General features: G+C 45.7%; 1 protein-coding gene across 1 annotated transcript; it reads right to left on the bottom strand.

Annotated features, from left to right (window-relative positions):
* Positions 1-8,613: 8,613 nt before the first annotated feature.
* On the bottom strand, positions 8,614-24,141 carry LOC119031936 (protein sprouty homolog 3). The gene is made up of 2 exons (XM_037120756.1): positions 23,839-24,141; positions 8,614-12,359 (listed from the first exon to the last, which is right to left on the bottom strand). The coding sequence occupies exon 2, from the start codon at positions 12,271-12,273 to the stop codon at positions 11,356-11,358; it is 918 nt and encodes a 305-aa protein (XP_036976651.1). The 5' UTR covers positions 12,274-12,359; positions 23,839-24,141; the 3' UTR covers positions 8,614-11,355.
* Between the last annotated feature and the right edge of the window lie 859 nt (positions 24,142-25,000).

Below are 25,000 nucleotides of genomic sequence, written 5' to 3'. Positions count from 1 at the left end.
CAGAACACACTGTGTGTGTGTGTGTGTGTGTGTGTGTGTGTGTGTGTGTGTGTGTGTGTGTGTGTGTGTGTGTGTGTGTGTGCAGGGTCTGTGTTCACATGTGACCTACATTAGGTTGCTGCTGTTTACAGATTTACACACAATTACAAGAAATGGAAAAGAAAAGTTGAAGTTAAAGTTTGAGCCTGATCACCACGATGATCCACATATATGAGACCATCGTGTATCCTGATACGTCATCAGTGTTTCAACCAGTCTCCTGGTTTTAAAGGTTAATCACAGTGAAGTGACATCATTTTCTAAACTCACAGACCAACTTATAAATAATATACACATCACTGATGATCACTGATCAGAAATCTCACCGTTGCAACATTTTGTGAGATTGTGGGTTCGACTGATGTGTTTTTCAAATTTCAAACATCTGCGGATGAATAAAATCATGATTAATTCCACTTAACTGAACTTAAGAACAATTTTCAGGGTCTTTAGTGCGACTTCATACGACCTCTCCGCCACATTTATTTGATAACTTCAGTTGCTTTGCAGATTCAGTTTTCTCACAGATGGTGACAGGATGCTGCATCAGAGCACATTTCTAAAGTAATGTATTTTATTGGTAATCTGAGAGAACAATCTCTGATACTGATGATCAGAAAATGCTGAATATTACCTGATAATCAGTCAGAAACATTGTTCTGTTCCCAGTCCGGCTTTGATTAAATGCTTTGTAGGAAGAAGAAGATTCCTGTCATGATGTTTGCAGGACTCAGGAGCTTCTGATGGCCGTCACAGCTCTGCATTAATCACACAGCAGTAACCTTTATTTATTCATTTATTTGGCTTGAGTTAAGCTGGAAGATCACTGAGGGCTGGTCCTCATTTACAGGGACGCTGGGTGAAGAAAAGAAAATAAAAAGCCGTCTGCAAATATTAACGATAAGATATAAACCGAGAGACGATCAGCAGGCCATGTTCACTAAATGCAGCTGCTGTGTTGGAAATGGGCTGAATCCTGTTGAGACGACGACTGATGAGCTCTGATATCTGCAGTTAAGTTCAGAGGTACATTCAGAGCGATCGCAGTTTCTTTCTCTCACCCGGCCAACTAACACCAGCTCCTTCTTCCTCTTTATAAAGTGAGTGGGAACTTTTTTTTTCAGCTGATGTTTTCTCCTCGTCCTTGAACAACACAGCTGCGTCTCTGAGCGGACGCCAGCGCTCTGACCTCGGGGTCGACGATAACTCATCCACATTAAAACTTGAGTCTCATCTAATTCTGGTTTTAAACGACAGTAGACGCAGTGACAAACTCAAACACAGCAATTCTGTTTTAATTTGAAAAGTTTTAGTCCACCTGGCTCTAAAATCTGCTGCAGTTTGAACATTTCTCTGCAGGATTGAGGATATTTTAGTCAAATGTTCCCTCATCGCTTCTCGTTTTGCACGTAGCTCAAACTCCAGTGAGAAAAAGCTGAAGACCGGACCGCGGATGAAGGAATGAGAGTGGGAGGGAGGGATGTGAATTCCAGAGGCAGGGAGAGGAGTTTTGTCATCCCAGCAGCAGAAACAGGAAGTGAGTTAAAACCTCTCTCCTGACCTGCTGACCCGTGGCAGATAACATTCCCACCCTCCCCCGTCCCTGCAGCTGTGTGAAGCCCTCCCTCCCTCCCTCCATCCATCCCTCCATCTTTTCTCTCCTGCTTGCTTCCTGTACGCAAGTCCAACTCTGTGAATCTCTGATGAGAAGTTCTCCGCAGTGTGCCGAGGTTTCAGACTTCCTCCTCCTCCTCCACACACAACAGTTTCTTTACGCTGACAGACAAACAACTCAGCAGAATATGTTGAATATTAGCTAAAAATGATGTGTTTGTATTTGCAAACGCAGAGATCCATCCGTCCACCAGCATCAGCTCATAAACATAATCTGTATTCTGCCCAAAACTTTTATTTATAAGCAAGTGACTATCAAGAACATCACAGCCTCAACTGTGCGTTCAGGGTTTTGCTGGTTTGTGTTTTACTTCAGCGTGCTAACATGTTAAACTCAGAACAAACAATATGAAAAATACTTAAAGGACAAAGCTATAAAATATAAATGTGTGAATAGAACTGTGACCAGGTTTGAAGTAGGTGAAGACTGTTCGAGTGACTGTATCATTCTTACATCACATTTATGAATATGTTGGTTTTTAAACCTGCTGAACACAGGCGACTGTCGGCAGACACGCTGCTCTGTGTTGTTTTTTCTGGTACATCACGTTCAACATCACATACGCCTGAAACACCCGGAGCAGCAGACAGCAGCGTGGAGGCCGGTGACCATGTTCACTTATAAATTAACTTCTGCATCTCTGTCAGAAGCAGCGCTGACTGAAGGCTGTCTGAGCTCTGCAAACCGACACAGAGGGACAATCATTTATACACCAACACTGGAGCTCAAGCCCAAAACACCTGCGACTACTGCAAACTTTGGAAACGTGCTGATTCAGCTTGTTTCCCCTGAAGACAAACATGTTGGTGGGTTTTTAATTCAGCGTTATTAGTTTGTCACCAGCTGCTTTTGACGTATTGTTGGATTTTTTGAAAATGATCTATTGTGTTGGTTAACTGAGCTGAAACAAAAGGTGTGTTGATTCAGCTCCAAGGTTGTGTGTGTGTGTGTGTGTGTGTGTGTGTGTGTGTGTGTGTTGCACTGCGAGGTATTTCTGATATTTAGTCTGCCCTCATGAACGTGTTGCAGGGTGAGAAAATGTTCTGTCACATCTCCTCCCTGTCTTCATTCTCTCCTCCCGTCCTCCCACACAAATCCCCAACTTCCTATTGGAGCTCACACACACACACACACACACACACACACACACACACACACACACACACACACACACACGTACAAGCCACAGTTATGACCTCTTATCTTTTCCAAACACGCTGCCAGTCCCTAAAACATCTGACTCCACTTTGTGTCTTGGATCATGACATCATCGACTGAAACAGAAGATTGAAACTTTCCCAGAATCCTTTTAGGATGTCTTCTTCTTCTTCTTCTTCTTCCTCTTCCTCTTCTTCTTCTTCTTCTTCTTCCTCTTCCTCTTCTTCTTCTTCTTCTTCCTCTTCCTCTTCTTCTTCCTCTTCTTCCTCTTCCTCTTCTTCTTCTTCTTCTTCCTCTTCTTCTTCTTCTTCTTCTTCTTCCTCTTCCTCTTCTTCTTCTTCCTCTTCTTCTTTGATAAAATGCAGATTTGTTCAAACACAACTGACTTCTATCGCTGATCTATCGATGATCTGTCGTCACAACTGGGGCTTCCAACTAAAAGTCTCTTCCTTTACTTTGTACTCTGAGTTTGGAAACCATCCGCCCTGCTGAAGTGTCCCTGAGCAAGGCCCTGGACCCCTCCAGCTCCCGAGCCGCTGACCTCTGACCTCCTTTCATTCCTGTTACTGTGTTTTTGTTGCGTGCTTGCTGACAGCGATGAACCACAGTGATGAGAGTGTGTAGGCGGCTGCAGCTCCGCTCAGCGACGCTCCTCTGTGGACCGACTCCGTCTGTGTAAACACACATGAATGGCTGCAGGGGTGATTGACAGCTGTATGGGTGTGTGACGGACAGGTGGTTTTGTCTCTGAGAGGCTGAGAGGACGACTCCCAGGGTGCACCGGGACAGCGCCCTGTATAGGAACAACGAGGGCCACAGTGAAGATGCGCGGGTTGGCGAGGGTAGGGGGTCGAGCAGGGCGGAGGGCGGCTCCTCACCTCTGGACGCCCACGGCTTTTAGCGGCGGGGTCGGAGGTCACGGCTGGAAGTGGCATCACTCGTCAGCCTGTCTCATCGGTGGAGTGGACGAACGCAGAGCTTCTCCTGCTCAAAGTACACTGTTCCTCAAATAGTCTGAGGTGATGAACCAGTCGGCAACATGGACGCTCTCGAGTCTGTCTGTCGCTCTCGTCTTGTAATACAGACTAACACGAATTTCTCCTGCATGTAACGACGTGTTCCTGTCGCTGCTCACTTCATGTCTTCCAAGTTAAGTTTCTCCCAAATAATCTAAAGTCAACTCTTGTTGCTACAAGATGCCGTAATTAAACTAGACTGGCACTGTGTCGAGCACACACACCTCAAGCCTCATCCAGCATTAAACTGGACTGTTCCACTCCAAATTCAAACCTCTCACAACTGCTTAATCATAATTTAAGTATTCAGTATTTTGTTCCAGCAAACTGAAAACTGAGCGCGGTGCTGAAAACAGGAACGACTTCAGTGGTCAGATGTTTTCTTCCTACAGGCCGTCTCTCACGTCTCTGTTCACACTGAACATCGTGTCCACAGATTTCTTCCTCTCTTCCAACCAAACCTGTTAAATGTTGAAGCCATAACGACGTCTGTAACTTGCTGAACACGTCCGCTAATGAGAAGCATGAACTGTTTATGTTTTAACACAAACGTCTCGTCTTCCTCGTGATGAAGGTCACTTCTGATCATTTTTCATCACAGTTTTTGTGAACGAAAGGGTCGGAGGACAAGTCAAGTGGGCAGAGACTAAAGTTCACCTGCAGCAGGGGAAGCCCAAGCTTGTTGTAAGCTGTAGAATTGAACCAGCAACCTTCTGCGTACGGAGTTGACTGTTGGGCTACCAGGTCAGAGCCGAGAGATGGTGAACGGGTTTATTGGTAAAAGCTTGTGGAGGGGAAACATTCATGCATAATTTATTTATTCTCTCTCACACTTTTAACACACACACACACACACACACACACACACACACACTGTCTGCTTAGTGTTTGTGTGTCACAAATGACAGAGAAAATGTGTGTGTGTGTGTGTGTGTGTGTGTGTGTGTGTGTGTGGCTCCAGAGGGAAGTGTGTGCGGCTGGAAGATGCTAAGAGCTTTAATGCACTTTGATTTGAGATGATGAACAGAGAGGCTGCATGAGCACACACTCTCACACAGAAACACACACACACAGACACACACACACACACACACAGATACGCACACATTTGCGTCTTGTTTCTCTCCCTCTAATCATCCCTCTCCTCTCTCTCCTTTTGCATGTCTCTCGTATGCACACACACACACACACACACACACACACATCTGTATCCAGTGCTCTGGGAAGCCATTAGTGTGACCCAGCCTTGATTACTTATTTATGGGCCCTACAGAGTAAAGTGAGGGGAGTGCAGCACCGGGGGGCCTCATTTATAAAACTGTTGTTTGACTTCACCCACATCTCAACACACTTCGTCTGATCAGTTCCAACAATGTCAGCAAAAAAGAAACACAACTGAGTTTTATCCAAAGCTTTCAGAAGTGGCTGATAACTCACGGACAGAATCTGAGATGTTTTAATGTGCTCGATCAAACGAGGCGGGAGGACTTAAATCAAGTGTCTGGAAGTCGACGGGTGACAGTTGGAGAACTTTACAGGACTGGATGGACACGAGGCGTCAACACATCCGCACGAAGACGTCGACTGTGTGAATCCACTGAGACGACAAGCCGGAGCTGAAGATTATACTTCAGCTGCTTAAAGAGTAAAGTTCAGTCCTGCTCGCCTCCTGAAGCAGCTGGAGACTTGATTTAAAACAGAGAAAAAGCCAAAGAAACATCAGATGTCTCTGTGCAGCTCGTCTGCTGAGAGAAGATGTTATTTATTACACTGACATCTTCACTGTAGCTGCTGAGCTAACAGTGTTAGCATGCAGCGCATCTGAAGCTGGTGCAACATCAACATCAAGTTCACTTCAGATTGGACACTTAAAATTAACTCTCAAACCTCTTCTGATCCTGCAAACAGCAGCCGGAGGAGGTGAGCAGAGCTGCGTCGCTTGGCAGCCGAGGTGTCATCACGGTCTCTCACGGTGACGCCGCGTCACGGACGGGACGAGGTGGACGGCTTGCTGGGGTTCGATGGAGGGTTGATGTCTCTCTGGTGTCTCTGTGTCCACAGAACAGACTGCTGATAAACGTTTGTGTGGTTCATGTTGTGTCTTGTTGTGTTAACCTCCTCTTCACTCAGAGAACATGTCAGGCTAAGCTACTGTAGCTGCTGTCATGTTGTCTGTTTCTGTGTGTGAAGATCAGAAGATGATTATTGTTTGAAGACTGAGTTACAGAAGTAACAAAACTAACTAAACCAACACAACACGCTACATCTACTTTCATGCCTGAACCACATCGATCAGTTATATTAACTATCGACTGGTTAATGTGTCAGTTTATGGATCACAGTTACATCATGAAGTCAGTCAGTCACACAGCCGTCCTGTTTGGAAACTCCTTTTTATTGGTTCATCTTTAGCCAGGAGGGTAGCAGCAGCCACACCACACCAAGAGGAACACACGAACAGAACAAAAGACCCACAACAACAACGACGACGACATCGGTGCTCTTCATCTGTAAAATAAATACCTCACTCATCATCACCGTCCTCGTGATTACTGTGACCACCATTGTTGCAACCATTCAAATAAATACCATGAAGCAATGTCAGCAGTGAAAACAGAACGTGTGAAATGCATATTGTTCCATATATAATATATTCATTTTAGATAGATTTCTATATATATTTGTTCCATATACTCTCCTTAAACTCTTTTAACAACATACAAGATGCCAATTTGTACCAAAAGCGATGCTTGCTGAGACACAAGAGGAGAAGTGTAGTGGTTATAGTGGCAGCCTGCGTACGTAACGGCGTCAGACGGGTTCCTGACGCAGCTCCGGTCCCGAGGGACCAACGTCTCCAACGTCTGGACGTGTTTGAATTATAAGATTTGTATATTAGAAATGTTTTATCTGTACGTGCAGAAACACACAGCGGCAGCAGGGTCGACTGCAGTGAGAAATAAATCCTCCAAATCTAAAGCTTTTTACTGAATAATCAGTTTGAGTCATTTTTTAAAGATTCTCTGGTGTCGGCTTGTTAAATGCAAATCTTCTCTTGCTGAATGACTTTGTGGGCATTTAAGAACTGATCAACATTTTTCACCATTTTCTCATCAGTTCATTGATGAATTGAAAAAATTACCAACACAGATTTAGATTTATTGACAATAAAGATAATTGTTGGCTGTAAAAATGTGTTTATCTGATCAGAACAGCTGTCGTTAAATCTTGTTACGATTCCTGAAATCTACCTTTAAGTTTTTCCTGCCCTCATCCAGTGATCCAGTTCTCCGATCGCTGCTCCTCAACATTCATTTTGATTTCTGATAAACGTGCAAAAATGTGCATTTCAGTAAAAATGCATTTAGTTGTACTTTACAAGATAAATCTAGGAAACACTATTCTGAAAATGAACTCTAAAATCAGTCATTTCAAACTGAGAATCACTGGAGGTCGCGTTACGTTGAACCCCACAATGCACTGCTTCCACCGCTCTGTGTGTAAATGTCGTACAGACAAAACATTGTAAAGTAAAGAGGCTGTGATTGGACGAGGCGAAACAGAAGAAGTTCAACGTCATCCAGCTCCGACTGAAAACAATCCAGGTACAAATAAATGTTCCTCAAGTCCCCCGAGCACCAAGATGAGACTGAAGTCATCCAGCCAATGTAGAGGAGACTGTGTGTGTGTGTGTGTGTGTGTGTGTGTGTGTGAGGCCTCGCCACAGTAATGCAGTTAAATCTGAAACGTTTCTGTTCACATTTTTTTTGTTCCCAGGTTTTGTCTCTTGTATCCGGCAGACATGTTGAACCAGCAGCGTCTGCACACGAGGTTTCTTCCTCTGAAGCGTTGTGACATCACAGAGCGAACATGCAGGAGAGGGCGAGCCAGAGAATCATTCAAAATGGCTCCTGTGACGAGCGTGTCAGCGTTTATCAATCAGCTCAGTTACTGTGATTTTAAAAATGCTTCTTAATGGAACATGTCGGAGAAACTGTTTTCAAATTCATCAGCATTACTGTGGCCGTGTGTCAGTTATAGATTAGGATTTGTTGGTTGCCAATACTTCTAATAATAACAATAATAATGATCATAATGTGGTAGGTAAGTGGAGAAAGTTGCAACGTTAAAAATAAAAACAAGAAGCAGTTTGAGCCGAGCGAGTCCTCCACAGCCGTCGACTCGTCTGTCAGAGTGAAACCAGCGACGAGCGCAGGAACATCTGGGGCAACATTCACACGTCCAGAACACAAACTGCTCGTCAGAACCTCCAACACCGACCACAGGACACCGAGGATTCCTCACTGGAGTCAAAACAACTTCGATTGGTGAATAACTTCTGAACTTCCGCTTTGACGTAGCGGTGTCATGATTTTCATTCTCAATCAAAAATAATTCAGAAGTAAAATCTGTGATTCTCACGGGAAAAAAACTAATCAAAGTGTGCGGCCTGAAGTTTTTCATCCTGCCACAGGAAGCTGCAGCAGCTCTTTCAGCCCCGTCAGCAGAACAAATGTTAGCTGAGTTTGTTTCTGCAAAACCACAAATAAGTTCACACTGATCGACTGTTTAGGTTGAATTTTCTATTTCTCTCTCTGGTCACAGCTCTGTGCTGATGCTCTGGTTTGGTTCGGTCACCACGATCGCAGATGGAAACGTCTCCAGAGAACTCCACCTCCTCCACCTCCTCCACCTCCTCCTCCTCCTCCTCCACCTCCTCCACCGCCTCCACCTCAACGTGAAACTCAGCTAATAAACATTTTTAAGGTCAAATGGAAGGTTTGGTACACGTGTCGACCTCGGACGTATCTGTGGTTTGCAGAAACATCAGCTGCTAACATTACATCCTGGAGACTGAGCCGATTCTTCACAACGTGCAACAGTGATCACAGCTGCACTGATGTCGGACATGAGACGATCTGTGAAACATGAACTCATGTCGTTCACTTTCAGGCCAGCAGAAAGAAGACGGAAGCTCAGCGTTTCATACTTGATGCTACAGAAGTGTCCTCCATCAACGTTTGCTGTCAGTTGCCCCAAAAGTTCCTGACTTGATCACAAGTGGACCGTAAATTAAGTAAATATTCACTATAATGGAAAAAAACAGCTGTAATAATATCAAACATCTCATAGAAACAAAATGAAGCAGAATAAAAATAGTTATAGCATTAATAGCCGTATTTACATATAAAAATATAGCAAAGTAACATTTAACAAATCAGGTCAGTTTGTGTGTCTGTGCTGCAGCACCTGGACACACACACACACACACACACACACTCACTTAAAAACATGAACATACATACACACTAGCATACACACACACCTGACCCCGTGTGTGTGTGTTGTTCTCTCTGTGGTTACGTTACGTTTCCGTACCTGAAGTGCTGAACGAGTTTAGAAGTGATGAAAATCAGTTTTAACGTAAAAAAAACAAAAAAAAAGAGAGAGAGAGAGACGCCGACATCATCATCGTCTCTCCTCCCTCTCTCCTCTCCATCAGCTGTCCATCTGCCAAACACCACACTCCTCCTCCCTCCTCCCTCCATTCTGCTCCGGCCCATTAAGAGCTATCATGAAGCTAATTGCCTGTTTGATCAACTCTCTGTGGACCAGAGACGGGAGGCTTTTATCCCTCTGAGCGTAAGAGGAGAGTCGGACGAGGCAGCAGGGATCTACAGTAATGCTGGTGGGAAATATACGCCTGTGGTCAGCCGGACTTCACAGGTTGGGTTTGGTTGTGACAGTCTGCTGAGTGCTGTGGCAGAGTTCATGAAGTCTGGAGGTCCTGAGCCTCATGGAGGTCCAGGTGCTCCAAGCGTCTGAGACGAGGTGGAGATTTAACAAACAGACTGATGGGATGTTTAAAGTAGGGCCAAGATAAAGTATTGCTTTAACTATTTTGATGGTTAATCAATAGTTAAAGTCAAACATCGTCTGCTTCCATCTGCCTAAATGTGATGATTTGTTGATTCATTGAGTCTAAAACTTGGTATTTTATAGACTGATTCATTGATTTCCCATGAAACTGTCAGTAGATACAGCAGTAATTCAAAAGTTAACAAGACGTAACTCCACCACCATCAAAACTCACCGACAATTGAGCCAGTATCATTTTAAGAAGGTCCAAAATTGAACACGACCTGTCGGGAGCTTTTTAATTTTTAGGGTTCAGACACACTAAACCGACATTGAAGCGCTTCAGTGGAGAATGTGTCTGATTTCAAAGATGTGAATGTTTCTGGTCTATTTTATCGGTTATTGCTGGACTAAAGCTTTATTCTTCTACCACAAGTCATTCTGGATGAAGGTGCTCACTGACTGAGACACAAAGATGGTTCAGAGAGCAGCGTTTTGATTGGACGACGGGAGCAGAGAGCGATGGAGGGCGGGGCAGTGAAGGAGGTCGGTCAGAGGAGGGAGGCTGGCGACAGACTGACTTGTGGAGGAAACCCGACCAGACTCCTCAGAGCTGCACTGAAGCAGCGCGGCTAAAAATAAGACGAGGGAGGCTTCTTCTGCTGACAGAACAACACACACACACACACACACACACACACACACACACACAGGTTGTTGTACAGTAGGAGGACACACACACACACACACACACACACACACGCTGCCTAGTCACAATAGATGCACCCTCCCTCCGGTTAAATAATTCCCCATTCAGGGACAACGTTGTCCGTCTGCCTCACAGTGCTTTTCCTTTTACAAATGAGCTTAATATCTTTGAGATTGACTCAGTTCGTACAGTGCATGGTCCCTTTTTGGTGTCAAACTGTTGTTACAGGTGTGTTAACAGTGTCTTTGTTCTCACTTGATGCCTCGGTGCTTTGCTCAGTCCCAGTCTGATATTCACCACAGTTCATTCTGTCTTCTTCAACCTTCTGTGGATTTTTCCGAACGTCTTTGCGGTCCAAGTCCTCAATCTCCCATCTTTCATCCGATTCTGTTTCTCGAGAGCAGAAACTCTGTTGGCATAGACCGTGCACATCGCCTCGGGCGTCTTTCCTTCCTGATTTGGTCCATCGCCCGTCTCTGTGTTTTCTCTTGCAAATGCTGAGCAGGAAGGAAGTTCAGCAATAAATAAATAGATTTTAACACGTCCAGGTTACGCCACAGGATGCAGAGAGAGGTGATTTCAGTCTGGTTAAGGTTGAAGGGCAGTCCAGCAAAGCACGACAGCTTCTTCTTCTTCCAGGACGAGTTTTTGTTTTCAGGCATGAAGTCTCCGACGTGAACAGGCACAGTAAAGCTTTGGTCCCTCCGGAGCTGGAGAAAATTCAAGGTACATTAGGTGAACAACACTTTATGGTGGGTTGGTTGGTTGGCTTGTCGTATGTAGGTAGGTGGGTCACGATGGCATTGTCGTCACAATGTCAGCTGCGGTGCTGTTGGCGACAGCGTTGCTTTGGCGACGGCTGAGGGGAAATGGATTCACCTGGCCCCGGTCCAGGCCTGTCATAACGGCTTCTCCAGGGCCTTGCTACGGAGCGAGGGATGACCAGGGTTGGGGTTGGAGGCAGAAATCTTGCGGCACACAGTGTTGGTGTTGCTGCACCTGCAGCCGGGGCGCGTGGCACGGTCGTGGGCGCGCTGGCACAGGGCAAGGCACAGCCTGGCAGGGGGGTAGCAGCAGAGGCAGGGCAGGCAGAGCGCCAGCAGCCCCATGGTGCCCCAGCGGGCACAGGCGTGGGCTGTAGTGCAGGAGCACGGCCGGTCAGCACAGTTATCCTCGTCGTCCTGGGCGGAGCAGTGGTAGAACAGGCCTTTAACGCAGCACAAACAGGTGCCGTACTCCACGGCGCTCTCAGCGGAGCACAGGCAGCGCTGCCCACAGGCCCAGCAGGAAGGCAGGCGGCGGGGAGCGCAGCACTCTTGGCACTTACAGCGACCGCACCGCTCACAGATGAACAAGTGACCCTGCTCGGCTTCGTCCTCCGTCAGGCCTTTACCGAAAGAAGTCTCGTGCTTGAGTTCTCCTTTAGGCTGAGAGCGGACCACCGAGCCGACGCCAGAGTGAGACGGTGTCAGACCTGGCAGTAGCCGCTGGTCTGAGGTGGCACTGGTCCGAGACATGGAAGAGCTTATGGTACTGGATCGGCTCAGGTGGGACAGATGAGCGGACTGCTGCTGACTTTGGCTGCGGGGCAGGGCCGAGTGGAAGGACGACTGGGGGTGGTGGGGGTAAACTCCAGGAGGGTAACGGTCTTCATGGGCATAAAAGAATCCGGACTGAGACGCCAGTTCCAGTGCCACGGGCCTCTCCACATAGTCATTGTTGGCCCGGATGGCACGTATCTGTTCAAGTGAGAGTACTGGGACCTGCTGGAGGTCCATCCCGTCCAGCTCCACCCTGAAGGAATGAGCAGGATCCATCCTGGTGAGCCAGACAGGGCGGCACCAGGGCTGCAGGCCGGGGCCGGGGCAAGGTGCTCCCAACGCTCACGGCACATCAGATAAACCTGCAAACACACAGACAGGAAGCAGTGGTGGTCAGTGGTGTCGACTCCAACGTCTCAGACATCTGTTACCATTCAGACGAATGAAAGTTTCACTCATTATAGTGCAACAAGTAAGAATATGACTGGGTGTTGTTTCAAATCGTTCAGGTCTTTGAAAAGCTACAGCATGTGAGAACAAAGTTCCCCAAACTTACATCATTTCTTTCACTGTATCTGTAAAAAATAAAACAACGCTGCTCCAGATGGTTGATTAGTTTAAACATGTGAATGAGCCAATCGAATTAGATATATGGTGATTAATGCACCTGCAGTGTTTCCTCTTAAAGTTATAGATATGACTATTTTTTTTACTGTTTATGTTTTCTCCGTCAGGATGAGAATTTATTCTGGTGCACAAGACATGTACCTCCGACTGAAGGCTGAACTGCAGCGTCCCACCAACAGACAGAAACACTCACTGAGTCTCTTTGATTTTATAATAATAACAGATATAATGTGTTACTAAGCAAGAAACATCCTGCTGCTTTCTGAGAAGAACTAAGTAATTAAAAATCACAAAAAGCAAACAAGATTTCCTCTCTCATTCACTGGCAGGAAGACGACGGCGTGCAGCGAACAGTAGCCTACATACGACTTCCCAAATACTCCAGCAGCACTTGATCAAAGACTGATTCTGGCAGCACAGCCTCCACACAACCATCAGCCATGTCATCATGACCGCTGAGGTTCTCCACTGCTCGGGCTAATGCTATTATTAGCCTGCCAGAGCCGGAGAGATACGAGCACGAGGTCCACGCTGTAATTTAGCATCTGTTGAACGCAGCTGCTGCTGCCGCGGAGGAAACCCACCTGCAGACGGGAGAGGCTGAGAACCAGCAGAGGTTAGAGAGACGATGGAGCGACTGTACGATCACTCAGGTTTAAAACCAGAACAGATTTATACACTGACAGCATGTTTCCTGTTGGAGGGGGAGGAGCTTAAGATCAGCACAATCTCATTGAATCTCTGTGTCTTATTTTAGAAAACCAGTTGATAAATATAAAGTTTTGGTCTGCGGCTCGACCCGAACACAAACCACAGCTGGATACTGGAGCTGCTGCAAAGATGCCTTAAAGGAACAGTTCACCCAAAAAGTAGAAATTCAGTCTTTCCTCTCTGCTCTGACCAGAGATATCGTCTAGACTGCTCTGTATTCTCGTACTAATGCTGAGTAAGACTGCACCTAAATGCTTTAAAAGGTAAATGTAAATGTGCTTACACGTGCAGTAAATGCACAAGCAGGGAGACTAAATTAAATCAAAGGTCCAAGTGTAGCTGAATATGCAGCTGATTTGATTTCCTGCTCAGACATCAGATGAATGAAAACACAGAACTGAGCCTAATATCCGACGGAAAATGTGTGTTTGTGTGCATGATACAGTCGAAAAACCTCCCAACACCCACACACACACACACACACACACACACACACACTGTACACACACTGTACACACTCTGCTATACATCCTGACAGAAAGTGCAGTGTTGCCAAGTGGCCGAGGGCAGAGATGAGCTGCTCTCCCCTCGCGTGGTGCCAGTCCTCTCAGAGAGTAATGAGGCCAAATGGAAATGCATTTAAAGCTGCTCAGATCAGGAGATTAGACGGAGGAGGAGGTACGAGCGAGCAGCAGGAACCTCCATGTGAACACACACATTTATAAAATGTGAATATCTTCTCCTCTCTTGTTTTTAATGGTAGTCTTCTGATAAGCAGCCTCTGCTGAGGACTGACTGGAGAGACTGTTGCGATCATTAACGTATCGATGAATCTGCAGACGACGTGCTCGTCAGATCGTCACACAGTATTTTAAAACCTCCACACATGGAGAAGTTCAACATTCACGAGCGCCTCACTCGCCCTCGTTTAATCTGCAAGCATGTCGTACGTACCAGTTCCTCTCTGTCCTAACTCAACCTTGAGACCGATGTTTCACAAGTGGGTGTGACGGGTAACATAAAGGCTTCGAGGGACAGGTGTAACACGTCTGCAGTCAATCTGGTGTCTCGATCAACGTTCTGTTAACGGACAGCTCTGTGGTTTGATCACATGCAGCTGGAGACGTTTTCTTCAGCCCTGAATCATGACTGTTAGTTACCGGTTCATCTCATCAGGAGAGAGTCTCCTCCAGCACACAGGAAGTTAAATGTAGGACAATAAGAACATTTTCCTGCAGAGACGTAAACAAAAACAAAAACTCAAAGTGCATCATCATCTGAAAATCCAAGAACATTCATAACATCCTGTCTCTGCAGGACAACACACACACAGCTGTTTGCAAAATAATAAGTACAGAAAAATGTAGAAAATGTAACAAATTAAAGTTTAAACTTTGTCCAACTAACAGTCTCAAACCTAAAATGTTCAAAAGTTTGATCAACTTTCAGAACTTTTGCAGCTTTCTGATAGATTTCCTTCTATCACATGTAAGTTCAGATCAAAAACAACACTTTCTTTAAATCTGAATCTCTTGTTTACATTGTTTCAGTTTCCTGTTGTGTGCAGCTAAACGGTTAAAGTCAGAACACTTCGGGGGAAAATGCAGAGAAAAGCAATAAGAGAGGAGACGAGAGGATGTGGACGCGACCCAGGAGTGGAGATCCATCACGGGGAGGGAAGGAGGGCTGATTAGAGAGCCGTCCTGTAAAAACAAAAGACCTCCTCCTGTACTCCAGCCTCTCTGAGGAGGGTCTCCACCTGGAGGTGCTCCTCCTCTGCTGCGTCTCCCCCTCCATCCCCCTCCTCCCACAGCTCCGATCATAAAGGAGCAGATAAGGAGGTCCAGGTTGGTCAGACGAGGATGCATTTTCAAATTAGTGGTAGGAGAGAGAAGTCCTGGTGACTAATCTCATCAGGCCGAGCGGCAGCCGCGGCTCGCTCGTACTCTGCCGGCCTATCGGTCCATCTAATTGTTGAAGAGAAGATGCCTGCCGTCCATTTCCATGACCTCATGTTTACTGACTGGATCAACCAAACTCTGCAGACTCCCCCGACACAAACACGGAGAGTCACGCTCAAAAGTTTGAGTCTAGGATGGAAAAATGTAGCAGAGCGTCACTTTAAGTTTAACAGAAATTTTATCATCCAATTAAACTTTAAACATTTAAAGGCGTCACGTGAGCTGTGGGAGCATCTTTTTGTGTTTTCATGTCATTTTATTCAAGACATGAACCATCAGATTCATCCATGATGAGAGTTTGTTGTGTTTCAGCCACAAAATAAACTTCAGCGACTCTCACTGAAACTAAAGAGAAAAAAACATGTTTACTGTGATGACGGTGAATCACGGGAGGTCAGTGGTTGATGAGAAACAACAAGCATTATCTCTTTACATCGATTCTTATTCTGATCATTGTTTCTAACACACTGTGTCTGTCCTGCTATCAGCATCATCACATGACCTGAATCGGCTGCTCTGATTGGCTGGACATCAGGGCTGCAGTTGTTTTGGGTGATGATGCTCAGACTGGCTCTGCTGGGAAGTGTCTGTTATCAAGCCACAGGCAACAACAGCTGTGTGTGTGTGTGTGTGTGTGTGTTAGAGGATGTTGGAGGGTGGTGCAGGCATCACCCTCCCCTCTCACATTACGAGTGAAGCTGAAGGCTGTGTGTGTGTGTGTGTGTGTGTGTGTGTGTGTGTGTGTGTGTGTGTGTGTGTGTGCGTGTGTGTGTGTGTGTGTGTGTGTGTGTGTGTGTGGGAAACAAACTGAAACAGGTCCAGTTGACCGTGATACAGAACCTGGAGTTAGCAGGACCTGGATGACTGAGAACCTTCATCCTTCAATATTTCTGCTTTAAGAGTCGACTTTCACGTCAGGAGGTGGAGGGAGGAGGCGGAGTCACAGCGAGGTCGCCACATGTTGGAGGCAGCGTTTCTACATCAGTAAACGTGACGCCAATGATGTGTTCATGAGACGTCGGGACATTTTCCAGCTGTGTTTTCAGCCAAAACATGATCTTCTGTACTAACCAGGTGGTTGTTGTGTCTAAATGATTGAAAGTCTGAACATCTACTGCCAGCGATTGTTCTGGCGGCGTGTTGGACCGAACGATGGTGTCACAGTTTTCCTGATCAACAGGTGGCAGAACTTGTCAGAATCTACTGTAAAACACTGACGAAGATGAGGGGAAGAACCCTGCAGGCTGAGAAATAAGGATGTGAACAGATCCGGATGTTTTATCAGGACGAAATTCATTCAATTTGCACAAATATGAAAAAAGCACTCCCGATAAAAATAGAAAACTTTCTAATCAGTCCAGTCAATTTAAAATGTATCTTGTATGCCAAATAATCTGAATCTTTACATTTGGATCTTTCCTCCTCACTGAGCAGACGCAGGTGGATCAGGAGGAAACTTCAGAGGGAGCAGGTTTCATGGGTAAGACTGGAGCAACATGGCCGCCAGCACAGTTTTATTTAGCAGAAGATCCATCTGGCTCAGAGCGGAGAGGAAAGGGGGACGAGGAGGAAGGAGGAGGACGAGGAGGAAGGAGGACGAGGAGGACGAGGAGGAAGAAGGACGAGGAGGACAGAGAGGACAGAGAGGACGAGGAGGACAAGGAGGACGAGGAGGATGGAGGACAAGGAGGACGAGGAGGATGGAGGACAAGGAGGACGAGGAGGATGGAGGACGAGGAGGAAGAAGGACGAGGAGGACAGAGAGGACAGAGAGGACGAGGAGGACAAGGAGGACGAGGAGGATGGAGGACAAGGAGGACGAGGAGGATGGAGGACGAGGAGGAAGAAGGACGAGGAGGACAGAGAGGACGAGGAGGATGAGGAGGATGGAGAGGACGAGGAGGATGAGGAGGATGGAGAGGATGAGGAGGACGGAGAGGACAGAGAGGACGAGGAGGACGGAGAGGACGAGGAGGACAGAGAGGACGAGGAGGATGAGGAGGATGAGGAGGATGAGGAGGATGAGGAAGCATCCTCCCTCTCTGTGGATCTCTGACACTCGACAGCAGCAGAACATCACAGGAACAGGAAGAATAAATGAAAAGGAGAAACAGGAAGCAGCGACGATGGGAGGAAATATTCTGAGACTCAGACTGTCTTCAGCTGGACGAACATATGATGATGTGATGTCTCGCTGTTATTTTGTGGTGAATTTTAAACATACAGAACATTTAAAATGTAAAAATTAAATTTCAATGAAGCAAAACCTACCGAGGAACAGTCAGAGAGAGAGAGAGAGTGTGTGTGTGTGTGTGTGTGTGTGTGTGTGTGTGTGTGTGTGTGTGTCGGTAACATGAGGATGGGCCTCTGTGCTGGGGGAGTATCAGTGATGACTGAGCCTGACACACACACACACACACACACACACACACACACACACACACACACACACACACACACACACACCTGCTCCTTCACTCTGCTGCTCCGTCACTGTTTGAACATTCACTCAGTGATTTTAAGGTCTTAAATGTTTTCTCTCGTCTGCTGTTGGTTAAAAATGTTCTCATCATGTGATTGGTCGCTAAACTGAGTGATGTCACTGTTACTTCTACAGGAACCAGGAAGCTCAGTGTGTCATCAAGGTTATTGTAAAAACTTAATCTAATTTAATTGAACTGTTCTTCCTGCATATTATCAGAAATATTGATGTATATTTCTGGGAATTTCATTAAATTGACAAGTTACTTTGAAGGTTTGGAGATTTTTTATAATCTAATCAACAGATAAATGATGATGTAATACAATAAAGTTGAAGTTATTACTTTATAAAGCAGTTTAATCATCTTTACTTCTTTATCTTCAACACTAAAGTGATGAAAACATTGGAACATCATTAATTATTATCTGATAATATAATGCACATCGTTCTGACATGTGGGAACTTTTGCTTCCATTGTTTTTAGTTGCAGCGGAGGAGTGTTGCTCCTGTGGTGTTGCTCCTGTCACTTAAGTACGAGATTCACTAACTAGTATAATAAATGATAAACACGGAAAACTAAACTGATCCGCCGGCGTCGACCTGCTGATGGTGGATGGAGTTAATGGACGGAGCATCGCTGCGTCTCTCGCCGATGACATCATAGTTTGAGGCTATTTTAGAAGCGACTGCAGTGACCCTTCGCCTTCAGCGAGGAGGGGTTGCCCTCTCCCTTCCTGTCTCCTTCTCCTCTCACATCCTCCCCTCCTCTCACATCACCTCCACCTCCTCCTCTCAGACCCTCTCTGCTGTCCTGTCCTCTGCTCCACTTACTTTCTTTCTCTTTTCTACTTTTCAGTCGGTCCGGTTCACTGTTGTGTCTCTTGATCTCTCTGGAGTTATACACATATTCTTAAAGATGAGCCTCGGCATTTCCTTCCAGCTCAGCAGTGATCGTCACGGTTAATAATCCAGCAGCCAACAGCAACTCCAGACTGGAACAGATCTGCAGCAGCAGGATGTTAGAAATACTTAAGTCTACGTTCTCTAAAGTTCCCTAAATAACTAAAACGCTGAATCCATTTCTAATTTATTGATTACATTAACTATTCTGTTGCTGTGAATTTAAATCCTTATGAGGGATGTCACGATTCTCCTCTTTTTGATAAGTTCAAATAATATTCACCAAGAATAAACAACAAACAGCGAGCATCAGTGATTCAACAATAAACAACTAACAATACAAATTCAGTTCGTTAAAAAGGTTCAGCTTCAGTAATCTGTCCAGAGTGAACCCTCTTCACAAGCAAATCAATAGAGGATCTTTAAAAAATAAACTAAACCAACATGTCCGACACTGTCACTGTTTCCTCTGGCTAAACTAGCTGCAGGCTAATGCTAAACTAGCTGCAGGCTAATGCTAAACTAGCTGCAGGCTAATGCTCATATTTTGGGTTGGCCTGAAATTAAAGCATTGGGTTTGAAAAATCATGAAATTGATCCTTATTCTGAGATTTGCAGAATTGTCCGATATCAACCGTGTTGGAGTAAAAAGTACTTTGTGAAGTTAGCGGTTAGGTCTCTAAGGGTCTGAATCTACCTCAGACTTGAACATCAGACTTGAAATGAAACAAGTATCTTCAAAAAAAAAAAAAAAAAAGAGAGAGAAAGAAATCACACATGAAATTGATAAAATCAAGTCTAAGAAAAGGAGAATAAAGTCAGGAGGTGCACATTAGATCATTAAACCGGCAGTTTCATAAGGTCAAAACATTTGACTCCAGTCCTGCAAGTATCTGTGTGTGTGTGTGTGTGTGTGTGTGTGTGTGTGTGTGTGTGTGTGTGAGAGAGAGAGAGAGAGAGACAGGCCCGTCAGGCACTAAGACCCAGGGGCCTTCCTCCTGATGCCCTCCGGGAGCACAGCGGGATTGAATGACAATAAACTGGATGAGATACCGGATGTGCCGAATCTGACCCCAACGGAAAGACTGAAATAGACACTGCAGACCAGCAAGTCCAGGCCGGGGGAGAGAGAGAGGGGGAGACGACGAGGGGGGGAGGAAGAGAGGAAGGAAAGAGGCAGTGAATGAGTGAGAGAGGGATACAAAGTGGTGGAGAGAGAGAGAGAGAGAGACAGAGACAGAGAGAGAGAGAGACAGAGAGAGACAGAGAGAGAGACAGAGACAGAGAGAGAGAGAGAGAGAGAGACAGAGAGACAGAGAGAGAGAGAGACAGAGAGAGAGAGAGAGAGAGAGAGAGAGACAGAGAGACAGAGAGACAGAGAGAGAGAGACAGAGAGAGAGAGAGACAGAGACAGAGACAGAGAGAGAGAGAGAGACAGAGAGAGAGAGAGAGACAGAGAGAGAGACAGAGAGAGACAGAGAGAGAGAGAGAGAGAGACAGAGAGAGAGAGACAGAGAGAGAGAGAGAGACAAAGCAAGAGAATGAAAACAGGAGCTGAACAAAATCAGAGAGTTTTGTCGTGTTTTCCCACATTACATCCTGTTTAGGTTCAGTCATTGGTGCTGAGTGTTGTGAAGTGGAACCACTAAAAGTCTGATCATGCTGACCTGAGGTGGTTTAATGTACAGGTGTGCTGCAGGACCCTGTGACATCACTCTGGCTGTGGCTACAGGTACAACAGCACCTTCCCAAGCCGGCGTGACGGCGCAGCCCATCCTCACAAGAACAACGTCTCTGTAGACTGTTATTACTTATATTAATGTTAAATGTTACATGGCGGCGTCCAGTGGCTGTAGTGTTATGGGGGCGCAAAGGAGGAAGTCAGGTGAGGGAGTGTAAAGAGCGATGCTGTCCACACACAGAGGAGGACGAGGTCGGAGGACAACTTTCTCTCATGTGTGTTGTGTGAAACAGATACACATCCGTGAGTTTGTCACTCTACTTGTAAGTAACTGATTTTAACTCGAATCATGAGAATTTCCTGATTCTGAAAAGCATTTCCCGCCTGAAGCAACCAAACTGGGATTGTTTCATGGTGTTGACCGTGTTACAGTAAAGGTTCAGATCGTCTGTCGCTGGTCATATGTTGTGGTTTTCTTCTGGTTTTGGGAGTCACAGTCATTCATGCATGAGGAGACGCTGGTGCTGGATGCAGACACTGGCCAGGAGATAGTATAATAACTACAGTAGACTTGTTCGCCTGAGACTGAATTAAGTTTTCCAGCTTGAAGGTGAGCAGCTGTCCAGTCGTCCAACCTCCCAGTTTAATGTGATTCAGGTCTAAAGTCATGAGCAGGTTGACTCAGTAACAGTTCTTGCACTGCTTTTAGATTTAGACAACACCAACATCTATGTCGGTGGAGTGAGATCATATTTTAGTTTGACTCTGATCCTCCTGATGGTCAACGCTTCTCGTGTACCGCTAACTGTAGCTGGTGTTAGCTAGTTGGCTCAGATAGATGTGCAGCTAGCTCGGAGCATGAAGGGATGTTTTGCTAAACATGTTCATCTGTTTTCCCAGATAATATTTCTTTAAAATCAAAGTTTTCCTTGAAATAAAAACTTTCATGAAGTGGGCAACAAATCACCCTGAACCACTTCCTGTTCCGACTGCTTCAGGGTTGTTGCACTGGATCTTTGCACAGATCTGTGTGCGTGTAAATAGTTTTTCCATGTGCAGCGTTCAGAGGAGTTCAGACCCAGTGGAGGCCGTTAGACTGAACAGATCCAGGTCCTCTCAACATATTTCTGTCACTACCAGCAGAGCAGGCGGCTCTGTGAGGTCAGGGGTTAACTGGAGTGTGATGCAAGTGACGAACCCTGACTGTCAACAGCGGTCTCTTTATTCCACTATTTCCTGAATATCGACGCTTCCTCTACAATAGTTTGATGCTTGTGTTTCTTTGAAAGAGAGTGGAGACTTTGATTTTGTGTGTGAGGACGTCAGCTGTGTGTTCAGTGGGAATCGTACCGGCCACCAGAGACAGTAAACATTCACAGCTGGTGTTGTTCAAGAGCTCGACACAAGTTTACAGCTCTGCATGAAAATCCTGTTTCCTGTCAGCGCCTGTGAAACTTAATGTTACAGATCAACACGACAGTCCTGCTAGTTGAGTTTGACACAACTGAAGCCTCAGAGATCAGTGTCTTTCTATTTCTATTTCATTTTAGTCAGTTAGCATGTGACAAGATTCATATTCTGACAGCTCACAGTTGGAAACTGTTGGTTTGAAGAGACATTTGAATCTGAACGCTGGTCAAAACAAAAGAACAACAGTACGAGCGAATAATCCGAGAAACGTCTCAGAATTTCTCAGATTAAAGTCGTACATGGCGACAACTTCTGTGCATCTGGAGCAACGACGTAGAGGACAGACGGAGATTAACGCGTGTTAGAGAGGAAATCCTTATTTTCAGTTCTATTATTCTGTATTTCCTTGTTGCTGAATCAAATTGCGAAGTGCAGATATAATTTATCAAACCTGCGAAATGAAGCAGCTCTCATGTCAGAATTTCGTGTTTTTAGACCTACGATGGTCTTAAAACAGAAGCGAAGTTTTTAATATTCACTTCACTTGCTGTGATTTTCTTGTGACATCTGGTGGCCTCTGGAGGAACTGCAACTCATTACTGATTTATAAATAACTGACGTCTTACAGAGATTTTTGTTTGTCTGCAGTTTTGTTCTCTTCTTTTTATTTCTGTCTCTCATCCTGTAAAATAACTGACAGTTCTTATTTATTCCAAACGTTTTAAAAAGAAGTCTTGTAAAATATGATCCATTATTACCACACTGTACTTTCTCTTTTCTTTCTACAGTCTCAGCTGTTTCTTTTCTTTTCTTTTAAGTGTTTTCACTCTGAATCTTTTCTCTCTCCACAACTTTGTGGTCCTGCAGTGCATTAGTCAGTACATTAGCTCCTCCTGTCTTCCTGTCCATCCCTCTAACATCCGTCCATTTCATCATTCATTCATCTATCCGCCATATTCCTCCACCTCCCTCCCTTCCTCCCATCCATCCATCCATCCATCCATCCATCCATCCATCCATCCCTCCACCTCCCACTCCTCTCATCCCATTCACTTTCTCTCCCTCCCTTCCTCCCCCCATCAGTCCGTCCCATCATCTGCTCATCCACCCGCCCCTCCAGTCCCACCCCAGCGGAGATGGGTATTGACATTCTGCATCCGACCTTGAGGACAATCAATCTCAACCCCACATGTCCCCATCACGGTTACACGCACACACACGCACACACACACACACACACACACACACACACTGACATTAACAAACAGCTGGTTAATACGACTGTTTATCAGACTCAGAGGAGTTTTAAAGTCGCTAAAAAGACAAACGTCTCGTCGATGTCGACCAATCAGACCACAACGTTTCCAGTCATTTCCTCCACAGGCTCGAGCTCACGTCGCAATATTTAACTGAAGCTGAATAAAGATAATGATGGAAATTAAAACTGAAACAAAAAGCATCCGTCAGGCACGATTTCTCCACCCAACAGCCGAGATGAGAAACTGGACGAAGCAGCAGGAGCTTCACTGAACTCCAGTAACACGAGTGTGAAGATATTTAGCTGATTTTCTGTTTCAGGGGTTAAAAACATTCTGTTATCGTCTTCATCCACATCTCTTCATGTGAAACCAACCAGAGATCACAGAGCGAGCAGAGAAAAGTGTTAATCAACTTCAAGTTGTGCACACTTCACTGTTTCAGTCAATCAATCAGTCAACGTTGGTCTGATCTGGACACATTTTTGCTACTTTATGAAACAATTAGAGGCACATTACTCCTCTTACATGTCTAAAGAGGAGAAAGTGATCTGAACCGGACTTAAATGTTCCTGTCAGACTTGTTTCACTGAGCTGCCGAGATGTTCTGCCTTCATCCTTCGTCCCCGCCGACACTTCACACGTCTGCAGCTGGGAGTGAAAAGCTTTTCGTTCAGACAAATTCAAACATCTCTTGAATTATTCCTCATTCCATCTGGAAAATTCCCAGTGGAACTTTTTCATTCCAAGGTCACGCAAATCATCAATAGTTGATCAGCAGATCGGATGGCGACGGGATGAGTTTGTGCTTACCTCTGATTGGAGGGAGGTCCATTCTGCTGCGGCGTGCTGGGCGTCCCCGGTGTCCGAGTATACGTGTTCCTCTGAATGATCAACTCTACGACTGTCTTCTAATATCCCTGAAAACAGTCCTGTAATGACTTTAAGTTGAACTCAGGTTTATCTGGACTATGATTAAAAAATCTGACTCTTTCTTTCTGGTCCTGCAGATTATTTTGCTAAAACACTTGAAGTCACTTTCTGATAATTTTCTAAGATTACTGCAGGCGAGTTGTCTTCAGGGTGTGTGTGAGGGAGGATGCTCTTCGTCTCACAGTGACGCGCCCTCCTCCTCCTCCTCCTCCTCCTCCTCCTCCTCCTCCTCCTCTTCCCGGAGCTCTTCCAGGAGCGCTCTGATCTCCTCCTGAAGTCACCTCCTCAATACAAAAAGAAAGCCAGTCCTTTAACTCACACTGCATCCAAGTGCTCCACTCTCTCCGTCTCCAAGTTGCAAGAGCTGCACAGTTTGATTTGTTTCTGCAGAGAGAGAAGAGTCCTCAACAGCAGCAGAAGAAGAAGAAGAAGAAGAAGAAGAAGAAGAAGAAGAAGAAGAAGAAGTATCTCCACCCAGAGCAGCAGGAGTGAAGTGAAACGCTTGCAGCAGCAGCAGCACTGTATTCTGGGATGGCTGATGATGATGATGATGATGATGATGATGATGATGATGGTGATGATGAAGAAAAGGAGAAGTGCAGCTGGAGGAGGTCTCTGAAGTCGGAGGCTGAATGCAGAAGTTTGAAGAAAAAATCCTCCTCAGAAAACGTTTCTGTGGCGTCCTGCTGTAGTTTCCTCTCTGCTGCCCGAGAGATGAATGACTGAGAGCTGGATGCTCTCTCTCCCTCCCTCCCTCTCTCTCTCCCTCCCTCCCTCTCTCTCTCCCTCCCTCCCTCTCTCTCTCCCTCCCTCCCTCTCTCTCTCACTCTCTCACTCACACACACACACACACACACACTCATACACACACTTCAGTCAGCCCTCCCCTTCTCTCTCTCCTCCTCCTCCTCCCTCCCCCATGACTGAATCCACTCCAGTTTTCTTGGCGAACATGACGGAGCAGAAGTCTCTAATGTGACATGAAATGAACAGACGACTCGAACTCGATCCTGTCGCCTCGTCTGATGTTTGATTTTCAGCT

Source organism: Acanthopagrus latus, chromosome 13 (genome assembly GCF_904848185.1).
Source record: "Acanthopagrus latus isolate v.2019 chromosome 13, fAcaLat1.1, whole genome shotgun sequence".
NCBI classification, from domain to species: Eukaryota; Metazoa; Chordata; class Actinopteri; order Spariformes; family Sparidae; genus Acanthopagrus; species Acanthopagrus latus.
This window is presented reverse-complemented; position numbering and strand designations above follow the sequence as displayed.

Coding starts and splice junctions, on each gene's coding strand:
- LOC119031936 (XM_037120756.1), bottom strand. CDS start 12,273: ATGGATCCTGCTCATTCCTTCAGGGTGGAGCTGGACGGGATGGACCTC.